Source organism: Lepus europaeus, chromosome 2, assembly GCF_033115175.1.
Source record: "Lepus europaeus isolate LE1 chromosome 2, mLepTim1.pri, whole genome shotgun sequence".
NCBI classification, from domain to species: domain Eukaryota; kingdom Metazoa; phylum Chordata; class Mammalia; order Lagomorpha; family Leporidae; genus Lepus; species Lepus europaeus.
Window position 1 is genome coordinate 88,943,873 of NC_084828.1, and position 12,294 is coordinate 88,956,166.

The 12,294-nt window shown below is 33.7% G+C and overlaps 1 protein-coding gene across 2 annotated transcripts in view; it reads right to left on the minus strand.

Moving 5' to 3' along the window:
- Nucleotides 1–12,294, minus strand: part of IL1RAP (interleukin 1 receptor accessory protein) — a 159,770-nt gene that overhangs the window by 40,214 nt on the left and 107,262 nt on the right. For both annotated transcript variants that reach the window (XM_062210153.1, XM_062210161.1), the window contains exons 5-6: nucleotides 4,256–4,421; nucleotides 1,352–1,423 (exon numbers count right to left, since the gene is read on the minus strand). In XM_062210153.1, the coding sequence (XP_062066137.1) occupies nucleotides 1,352–1,423; nucleotides 4,256–4,421 (238 nt within the window). The remainder of the gene's footprint in view (nucleotides 1–1,351; nucleotides 1,424–4,255; nucleotides 4,422–12,294) is intronic.

Genomic DNA, 12,294 nt, shown 5'->3' on the forward strand with positions numbered 1-12,294 from the left:
GGAGACCAGGAGGAAGCTCCTGGCTCCTGGCTTCTCTAGCTGTTGTGGTCATTTGGGGAAGGAAACAGTGAATGGAAGACTTCTCTGTCTCTGCATCTCTCTGTCTGTAAATCTGATTCTCAAGTAAATAAGTAAATCTTTATAAAAAACAAAAAGAGGAAATAATGGTAAAGCTTAAAGATGTTAAAGGGCATTCCTAGTCAAACTGTCAATATGTGATAGACCAGGATTTGACCTAGGCTCACCTTCCATTCCAAGTTGCTTATAAACAATTCTGTTTTTTTTTTCCATTCCTGCATAGCTATTCATATTGACTGCTTTCACTATCAAAAAGGTGTCCAGGTTTAGATGATAAACTATATCATCACCCTAATTTAAATTTAGGTTTAACTCTCTGAGTGGTCATACTCTATCCTCCTTCCCAATTCGTGATTCCTAAGTCCTTCTCCTCCAGTTACCTATATCCATACATTACTAAAGAACATACAATAAACATGATTTTGAGGATATTTATATCAGCATAATATGAGAGGTAAATGAAACACATTTAGGTCATTAATAAGGGCTTATCCCAACTTCACTAAGAATGTTCATATTAATATACAAACCATAGCTAATTGTACAAATGCAGTTCCATTGAGGTTAGCAGATTCCTTAATGTGTTCTCTGTTTAAGTCAAATCATACTTACAAACTTATTTTATTTTGTTGGTATTATTCTTTTCTAAACCTTGAATTGAATTTGTAGTGAATATTGCAAGAGATACAATATAGAAAATTCTAAAGCTTTCTGTGTTTGCCAATTCACTTAATTGTGGGAGGATTTGAATTGGAAGAATAAACTGTTATTTGATCAGTAGTAAATGATTTTTATTGGGAATAAAAAAATCACTATTAGACCCACAGTAAACATTGTTTGTATGCTGAATCCAGGTGTACCAGTTCTATCCATTGCTACTGTGTACATCCACAGACCTGCTCCAAACTCCAACTCTGCCCTCTTATAATGGAGAAGCTTGAAGGTTGTCTTCAGCTCCTATTGCTCCTTCTGCAAAACAATGTCCCCCCCACACTGACATTTTCCTGAAACAGCAATCCCTAATCAGCAGAGGAAGACTATGAGAAGACAAAAAGGGAGCAGATGCTGAGACAGAGATGAATACCTCTCACTGTCCCTGAAGTTGATAAATAGCTAATCCCCTTAGTAGCCTTGACTTCTCACAACATTTCTGTTTTAATCTATGTTTTTCTTTTACAATAGCCCTGTGTCATCCAGCACCAACTTAATGGGCATTTGAATTCCTTGTAGGTAAGAAGATCTAACTGAAATTCACAGCCATATCTGTAATTACCTGGTTCTTTCTCATACACCACATGATCATTGGGTGAATGGATCTGAGGGGGAACTGCATCTTTTGGAGATCCTGTGATAGAGAAGAAATAAAATAGAGAGGTTTATTCAAAAGTCTGCTCTTCTGTGAAGTCTCACCCAACTTCCTGGCCTGGTATAGTTTGTTAAAAGAAATCCCTTAATTTCATTTTTATTTAATTTTTGCTCTTAATTTATCTAAAATAAGCAAAGTGTGATATGACAAGAAATGCATGATTTGGTCTGTGCTCCAGACTTCTAAAATTCTTGTAATTTCCTGAATGAAGGAAGTAGCAGGAGCAGCTTTTGTTATATTTGGTTTCCTTTCCTACTTTTGGACACAGTGCTTGTATGACCTTTGGAATCTCTGGAATGATATATCGTATTGAGATGAATGGGGCTGAGGTCCCTTGGTAGCTTCAAGGTGAGGGCTGGTAGCCAGAAATGAAGATCATGACATGATTAAAGAACTAGAAATCTGAGCTCACCCCCAAAACTCCAGGAAGTGAAGAAGGGCCTGGAGATTGAATAACTCCCCAATAGTCAATGATTTAACCAATCATGCTATGCAATGGAACTTCTGTAAAATACCTTATAAATGGAATCTGGAGAACTTCTGGGTTGTACAAGCAAGGAGGTTGTGGCATCTCAACTCTACAGGAACTGAAGCTCCTACACACAAGACCCTTCTATAACTTGCACCCGTCTTTTATGTGAATCCTTTGTAATAAACTTCCTAACATAAGTAAAGCGTTTCCTGAGTTCTGTGTCATTACAGGAAGCCATAGAACCTGAAGAGGGAGTTGTGGGAAACTTCACCTTGTAGACAAGTTGGGCAGAAGTGTGGATAACCTTGGCAATCACTGACTAAAACTGGTATCTCAAGCAGGGGTAGGGCCGTCTTGTGGGACTAAGTCCTCAGCCTTTGGGAGCTGGGCTAACTCTGATAGTATCAGACTGAACCATATTGTAGAACATGTAGTTGGTGTCTACAGAGAATCAGAGAAATGCTTTGTATTTCATGTTTGTGATGGAGTATTCTGAACATAGAAAAACAATTTCCCCCCAACATAAAAACAAATACAGCATTCTCTATGTCTCAGCAGATGGTTTAATCAGTTTTTTTTTTTTTTTGCTTTTCAAAGCTTACATGAGATACACATATCACACTACATTACTATTAATTGCTTTCATATCTTAATTATTTCTTCTCTATATTTTCCTCAATATTTCCAGATTACCTAAAATATTAAATTAGTGAGTACATAAATGGAAAAATCAAAATTATACTTTAAAAGAAAGCATATAAATCTACTTGAGGTCAGTTACCAGCTGAATTGTATTATTGGGATTGCTGCTCTTCTGTAATCCCACATTGAAAGAACAATACCTGGAAAACACTTTTCAGTACACTGGACTCCAAACATTTGGAGCAAGATCTAATCCTGATTTGGCTATTTACTAAGTGTATTAACCTAATTTTTTTATTTGATTTTTAAGAGACTAATTTTCTCAAACTATAAATTGAGGACAAATAAAATTCACCTCATGGTTTAGGTACAAGGTATAAATTAAGTAATATAAATTAAAACATCCCTTAGTAACAAATAATAAGTATTTAATACTTTGCAACTCCAAAAAAATTAAAGTCTCCATTGCATGAGAGGTGGGTAAGAATCCCCTGCTCCATTTCTGTCAATTTTTATATCTATAAATTAGAGTATCCAAACATCCCTGTTCCCAACTTTCCAAAAATGAATAAATTTAAGTATATTTCTATCTCTATCTGTATATCTAAATATTAAAAACTACTGCCAAGATGAATAAGGTTCATTCATAAGGTTTGACTTCTAAAATCCATTCATGTTACATATAAAATTTAGTCTGCTTTTTTTTTCCTTCCTGAATTAATATCCATCTCAGAATTATCTAGAAAATAAGCAGCATTATCCAGAAAGAGCAAAAATGGTTACAAAACTGTTTGATTTGAATTTATTTGCATTGTGGTAAAACCCTTCATTTTTGTAACTTACACTGAATCTCAGTTTCAGTCTAGTGCAAAAAAAACCTGACAAAGAAAGATCTGGGGTTTAGAATTACTTCTATTATCTCATGGAGTTATGTGTAAAAGGTTATTCTCTGTCCTAAATTTCAATGTTAGTAGGGCAGTGAATCCTATGAAAAGATGTGATATGGCAAAATGCCACTTTCCTATGCTATTATCACTATTAACACAATGAATGCAATCACATATCCTGTCACTAGTTCTCATGATATTGGAGAGGGAGGGGATCAGAGTCTATCGACTGCCTTTGAACTTCTCTAGTTTCTCATCCTCTCTTCTCTCAGTGCAGAAATTGTACACTGCCAGTAAACAGTTTCAGGAACAATAATAGCCGTTTTGGTACACACAAAGATAGAGTTTAATTAATCCAAATAAAACACTCTTTTGAAATACTATTAACTAACATTCATTCATTCATTGTCTACCAGTTGCAGTCACACAATATACTATTTCTAATATTCTGGATCTTCCCGAATGCACACACTGGTCCCAGATTTCAGATAAGCAGACTAAAAGATTGACCAAAGTCACGTTGCTAGTAAGTGGCAGTAATATAATTTGAACACAGTCATAGCTGGTACTCCTTTCACTTCCCAAACTGCCTTTACATCATTCATTAACAAATTTATTCAGTTGATCTATTCTTATTGAATTAACACCACACACATGGACTTCCTGTAAAGTTCAGAGAATAATTCAGTGGACTAAAAGCATTAATTTATTTTCTTACAGTGCTTACATATTTGTGTGTCACAAACTACTAGAGTCCTGAACAAAATCTTTGTGCTTTTGCTGGGTATAGTTAATACAAATCATGCTTACCTACCACCTTTACAGTCACAGTCCTTGTGAGATGAAAGATACGCCCATTTTCAGGATATGTGACAACACACGTGTAATTGCCATTATTTGAAACCAAAGCAATGACAAAATTCAAGTTCATGCCTTCCGGTATTACGTTATGAAAATCTTGCACTTTATAACAGCCCTATAAGAAGTAAAACAAAATATGTTTATTCTTTTGTTAAAAATATTTATTTTAAAATCAGAGTTATACAGAGAAAAACACATACACACACACACACACAGAGAGAGACAAAAAGAGAGAGAGAGAGAGAGAGGGAGTAGGAGAGAAAAAGAGAGAAAGAGAATCTTCCGTCTTCTGGTTCACTCCCCAAGAGGGCTGCAATAACCAAGTTTGGGCCAGACCATGCCAGGAGCCAGAGCCAGAAGTTTCATCTAGGTCTCCCATTTGGGTGTCAGGGGCCCAAACACTTGGGCCATCCTCTGCTACTTTTCCCAAGCCATTAAAAAGGACTTGAATCGGAAGTGGAACAGCCAGGACACAAACTGTCACTCACGTGGGATGCAAGATCGCAGGTAAGTTGTTCTATCCACTACAGCAAAATGCAGGCCCTATTCTTTCCCCCCCCCCCCACTTTTCAGAAATTTTAACGTTTAATTTGAATTTAATAGATTCAGTGTGACTTGTAGATATAATTCTAAGAACACAATATTACCTTCCTCCCTCCCCACAGTTCTCTTCTGCCTTCTTTCCATCTCCATTTCTTTTTTTTTTCCAGAGGGTTAACATATTCTAAAATTACATTACAGCAAAGACTTAATGCTTCTTCGAATGACTAGTCTATATTCCCACTAAACTAAAGCCCCTTTTATTTAGATATATGTATAAAAATACACAAACACATTTGCACAAAACATACAAATATCTGTGTTTCATTTTTATGAGATTATCGTGGTCAAATGCATGATAATGTTTCTAAAATGAATGCATTTGTCATTATCTTGTGTCTGTAAAAGATACATTAAAATTCTGAACTTACATATGACTTCAATAGCATAGGTTTTCTATCTCAGGTTCCAGTATTAAAATTCTTGGAATCCTATGTTGATAGTGAAGCAACATTAAAGTTTTAAAACAATGATTAAGGAAATTTGAGCAACTGAAAACTGCTGTTTAGAAAAGAATTGTTTTTCTTTTTCCTACATTTCTTCATGGATTATATTAATTCAGGAATCTGGTCACACTGTTTGGTAATCCAGGACTAAATTTAGATGTCTGTTTTTTGACATTGTTGATTACTCTGTTGAATCCCTGTGTACAAGCATTTTTGTATTCCCCCCACCACCATTTTATCCTGTTTTCACAATTATTACAGACTCAATAATCTAAAAGTAAAATATTTTTCATGAACTTTATTAAGACCAAGGAGTTTGTTTCTGCTCTAAAGTTACATTTCATATATTCCAGTTGTTTGATATTGAAAATCCCCTTTAACATATCTAGAATCTTGTATTTCATTTCTCAGTTTCACTAAAAGACTACATTGTTTTACCTTTTATATCTGTAAAAATATTCAATGTATTATCTATGATGAAAATATATGTTGATTATATATACTTTTAGAGAAAAATCTTGATTTTTCATCAATGACAAAATGTAGTACATTATCTCAGAACATTTAGATGTTTAAAAATCTGGGAATCTATCACTGACTTATATGTTCAATTTTCTATATTCATATATTTAAACTTTGAGTCTAGTATACTTAAGGTTCTTTTACTTCAATTCCCGGATCATGTGTTTTGAAATATGACAGTTACGACAAGAAGCAAATTTTGTAATTCTTTGCAGCAGGAAATGTCTTTTAAAAACAGCACTGAACTTCTGTCTCATGGAGATCATCAAGAGGAAGCTGATATATGCTCAGGTTAACACATTTTGTCAATTTCTCCAGTTTGGTTAAGCAATGCTTCCAATCATTTGTCACATCAGCAAACAATTTCAAAACCCTTAGGTCATCACAAAGCATAATGCCACAAAAGCCTGTATTCCTACAATGAATTTTCCTTAGATTTGGTTTAAATTAAGTTAAAAATGTCTATAGAAATCTATTTGATTTTTGTAGCACCTTTCATTTAATCAGTTCAAACATAAGTTTTTCCCTTACTTGTTATATTAGGTGTTTTTAAATTCCTGTGAAGCAGACAAATCAGAATAAATATGCTCTAGTTGTGCAGATGGAACAAAAGGAGACAAAATATATTCTAGATAGCACAATACAAAGCTGAAACTCAGTTTTCCAAATGGCTGAATAAACGTCTTTCCCTAGCTTCCTAACTGAAAATCAACACCTACTCAGCAATGAATTGAGGCTGTAAAAATTTTACTGAGCCACATGCTTAACATATATTCTATTATCTCTTTTGATCTTCATTCCAAAGTTACAAAATTTATAAGGCACTAATTTTGTAGATGAATAAGCAAAGACTTGCAAAGGTTAAACAATTGCAATGTCACACTAGTATCAAAGCTGGAGTGTGAACTTACTTCTATTTGTTTTGCAACTATTGCTTTTTAAAAATGCATTTATTTATTTGGTCATATAAAGAGAACAGATTTCATCTATTTCATATATACAATTTTAAGAACATAATACTTCCCCTTTACCCTGCCCTTTTTCCTCTTTCCTTTTTTCTTTTTCTTTTTTTTTTAAACTTTTATTTAATGAATATAAATTTCCAAAGTACAGCTTATGGATTACAATGGCTCCCCCCCCATAACTTCCCTCCTACCCGCAACCCTCCCCTTTCCTGCTCCCTCTCCCCTTCCATTCACATTAAGATTCATTTTCAATTCTCTTTATATACAGAAGATCAGTTTAGTATATATTAAGTAAAGATTTCAACAGTTTGCCCCCACATAGCAACACAAAGTGAAAAAATACTGTTGGAATACTAGTTATAGCATTAAATAACAGTGTATGGCACATTAAGGACAGAGATTCTACATGATATTTTTTAAAAATTAATTAATTTTCTATGCCATTTCCAATTTAACACCAGTTTTTTTTTTCATTTCCAATTATCTTTATATACAGAAGATAGATTCTGTATATAATTAGAAAGATTTCATCAGTTTGCACCCACACAGAAACACAAAGTGTAAAAATACTGTTTCAGTACTAGTTATAGCATCACTTCATTTTAGACAACACATTAAGGACAGATCCCACATGAGACGTAAGTACACAGTGACTCCTGTTGCTGACTTAACAATTTGACACTCCTGTTCATGGCGTCAGTAATCTCCCTATGCTCTAGTCATGAGTTGCCAGGGCTATGGAAGCCTTTAGAGTTCGCTGACTTTGATCTTATTCTGATAGGGTCATAGTCAAAGTGGAAGTTCTCTCCTCCCTTCGGAGAAAGGTACCTCCATCCTCGATGGCCCCGTTATTTCCACTGGCATCTCACTCGCAGAGATCTTTCATTTAGGTCTTCTTCTTTTTTTTTTTTCTTTTCCATGGTGCCTTGGCTTTCCATGCCTACAATACTAAGTTCCATTTACTTTATAATTACAAGTTTAATGTTCTGCTAAATAGAGAATTCAACAGTATACGGTAGAAACACCACATCTGATATTGTCTCCTCATCCTATATAGTGGCCCTGAATCTACGTCACAGGCAGAGCCAGCCTCAGTGTTAATAGTGTTAATGCAACTTAAATCAGGCTAATTCTTCCAAACTGTGGTAAACTGGAAAAGCATGCTTTTCAAGATGAGAAGTCAGCCATTATTACTGAATTTGTCATCAGTAATTATTTCTTAACAATGTGCTGAAAAGAACTTTTCAGCTATTTTAAACCTACAAGGCTTATAGCAGTTTAGAAAGAAAATAAAGGAAATATTTTACATTCCAAATGCCCATATATGTATGTATACACACACAAACATACAAGGTGGGAGTAGTTTCAGGGCACTATTGAATTATAAATGTTCATCAACTTTAGCCTGTAGTGTTTAGTTAGTTTCCTCTCTCTCCCTTTCCCCTCTCTCTCTCAGCAGCTCCAATTTTTGACCCTTTAGCACATGCACCAAAGACACATGATATTTTGAAAGATAAATTAATTTTGCAAATAAGTCCTGCAAATTTTATCATGATTTCAAAACCCTTTGAACTGCAGAAGAAAATGATCATTAACAAAGGTCTGGATACCCAAAGTATAGAAAACATGTTTCCAAATACAAGAAATTAGTAGTAAGTGAGTTTCCACAAAGAAGCAAACACTTGCCTGACTAGAAGACAAATAGTCCATCTAGTTGACCTATCAGTTCCTCATTCTGAATTCAAAAAAGAGAAGTTAAATAGAAGAGCAATTTTCAACCATGCAATGATCACCATGAGAATTAACCATAACATTATATGGAAAGAACAGCACAAGAAATGAATCATGAGGGTAGATATTGGGTACATGTGAGGCAATGTTATGAGAAAATAAAGGTAAGTATTTTAATTTTAGAAATCTACAACATGTAAAGAATTGTGTGAAGGCACAAGGAAGGAAAAGATGTGGTGTTTCTCATATTCGTATTCACAGCCTAACACAGAATTGCAACAAATGCAATGCAGGTACATTGGGGCATGAGACTGTGGGAAGAAAATCAAAGAGTAAGCACTTAGAAAAATTTAATAAGGTAGATTTGGGCCGAATCTAAAGGATAAGTGGAATATTAATAGCAATTAGGGAAGAGTGGAGATGTGGGAGATAAACACAGGAACAAGTAAGAATTACCCTGCCTGTCATAATATTTCCCCCTCATTCTAATGGCTTAAATTATTTTACACTAATGTTCTGTTTTCATGTAGAACTGCTCTTCTGGGAATTCACTCCATAAAGGAGAAGTGGGGAGTGGATGAGTTCTGTATCTGTATGACTGACAACTGGCCCAATACTTGGCCACATGGTAAATATTCAGTGTATCTGTGTTGCATGAAGAAAAGTATGAATGAAAGAAACAAAATAGCAAGTAATGAAATTGTGAGCCCCTGGAATATATAAGTGATGATGAGTATATGGAATATATATATTGGGTGGTAGACTGCAGGATGGGTAGAGAAAGTTGGAATGAGGATACAAAGAGTTAAACTGCAACATAAGACTTAAGCAGTTAAGACTATCTACTGAAGTTTGTGCATCAAAAACTATGTTGGTATAAAATCCACTATACATTGTCACTAAGTGCTATAAAATTTCTACAAACCAATCACTTCCAATGGACAGAAATAAGTCTTCCAATATTTATACAATATTTATATTTACAAAGTCCCTTGTATGTGCTGGGCACATAATAGCCAGTAACAGTAAAAATGGTACTGATTTTCTGGAATTTTACAGCCCAGTCCAATCTATTCAATTATAGAGTCAATTCATAAGTGTAATGTATCTTGTCTCTATTTTGTGCTATGTGTTTGGTATTCAAGGGGATAGAAAGAGAAAGAGAGACTCCACTACCTGTAACAGAAAAAAGAAATACAATCATGATACTAACAAAAAAGAAATATGAGTGGAGTGCTATTAAAATTATAGAATTGGTTACTCACTTTATTTGGCTTCAGATATTTGAATTTGCTTTAAGTTTCAATAATCAATCTTGGGCCATTAGAAACTTTAAAACTACATATAAAATGCTGTGTGTGTATGCACATATAGAACTATAGGTAACTCTGAAAGAAAATATGATACTCTTTATGTATTTAAAAATTACTATATTGGAAGTTTAAAGAAGTTTAACATAATTTGTTAAATAAAATTGGAGAAAGCACATAAAAATAATCTATTAGACAGACCTTGTACTAACTTCTCAACAACATGTGCTATGCCACCAGAAAGGCTTGTCCTGGAACATTCTCAGAAATGTTCTTTCCTGGCAGTAATATCAAAAAAAGCAAAGACCTTCCTATTTTATGAGACATTTACAAACAATATCTGATGAATTTTGACTAACTGCAGAAAAACTTAGAAGTGGAGGTAATGTATCACTTTTTAAATATTGTATGTATTTATTTGAGGACTATATATATATATATATATATATATATATATATATATGGAGAGAGAGGAATATATAATTAATTATAGAGGAATCTATATAAAATTATATATAAATAATTTATTTGAGGAATATATATATATACATACACACACACACACATATATATATATATATAGAGAGAGAGAGAGAGAGAGAGAGAGAGATCTTTCTTCTCTTTCTTCCTTCCTCTGGTGTATTCTTCAAATGTGCACAACAGCCAAAATTGGATCACTCTGAAGCCAGGAGCCAAGAATTCCTATGTGGATAATGGCAGGAACCCAAGTTCTTGGGGCATAATCTGCAGCCTCTCACGTGTATTATTAGCAAGAAGCCGCATCAGAAATGGAGGTTTGACTTGGTTCCAGACACTCTGGTATGAGATACGGGCATCCTAAGTAGAGGCTTAACAAGCTCCATCACAATGACTGACCCAGAATATAAATTTTAATGATTAAAATGAGTAAAGGAACAAACATACTTTTGCAAACTATTTTTCATAATTATATTCATATATCTAAATAGAAGTTGTGCATATTTCAACAGCTGCCATAAATGTAATATCCAAAACACCAAACAGAACTTCATCTGATGCTTACAGGAAGGAAAAATTGCCTTTGCTTTTGTGTCTCTAAAAGTAAAAAATTCAAATACCCAAATTTAACAATGGAGACTTAATGTAGTAATTTTAATGTGAAGATGACTTGCCATATTTTAAAATCCAAATGTCTAAATAAATATAATAATAATAGGAATAAATAACAGGATCACACATGTGTATCTACTGGTATATATTTTTAGATCCCTATGTGAATAGGCAGTATCCAATTTATACCCATATTGTGTTCCAGACATTCTTTTATAAGCAACTTGAAATTCAGCAAATCTCTTACAAACCATGGCTTGTTCTCCAGGCTAGTTACAAAATCTAGCTTATTCAACAAACATTTATTGGACACCAATTTAAATCACAGTATTTTTGAATTATAGAACTGTCAATTCTGAGTCCTGAGTTAAGGAAGTCCTGCCATGCAAGAGTGAAGAAAAAGAGGAAGAGAAGACAGGCAGAGGAGAGAAATCCAATCCTGTCCCATTTTCTCTGCAATTCTGTAATATACATGTTTGTGTTTCTATTCCCCCAAACTCAGTTTGTTTGAGATCCTTCTGCTTTTCCAAGTCTCATGGTCCATCCCACAACCCAATATGTATCAAAAGATCATTCTGCCCTTCAAAGTGCCCCAAGCTCTAAAAGTAAGCATTGCATCACCTTCTCCATAGCAGTTCTAAAGAATACAGGATTTGGAACTACATCAAACTTGTTTGAAATTCCAGATTTGTGCATTAGCAGCTGGATTGTTTGGAATATCTTTCTCTCTGTCTTGTCTCCTCTCTCTATATAACTTTGCCTTTCAAACATATATTATAAATAGTTAAAAATTATATTAAAAAACTTCCATATAGACATAACTTACAATTGTCAACTATGTGGAATTGTCTGCTTCTCCCATGAGTTTAGTCAACTTTTGTCTCATATATTTTGAAGCATTGTTAAGTACATATGCTTTTATTATGTTTATGTCATACTGATGAAGTAATCTTTTTAACAGTATTAAATATCTTTTATTAAGGGTAAAATTCACTGTTTACTTTATCTGATACTGTTATGGCTATCAAGCCTTCTTATTTTACTCATCATTTCTTTTGACTTAAAAAGTTTTCTTTGTCATCTTCTATTAATCTTCAGTCATTATTATCAGAGGTAATTTTCTCTTTGCTATTATGTTCATTTTTATTTAGTCTCATTTCTGAAATTAATTTATTTCTTTCCAAGTTTTCAGTGAATTATAGAATTTCTATACTTCTCTAATTGTTATTTATGTTATTTCATATTATAAATAATTTTCATAATTCCTTTTAGCTCATTTTTGAAATAGTGAATTATGTCATTTTGACATGCTTTATTTTTTGTTA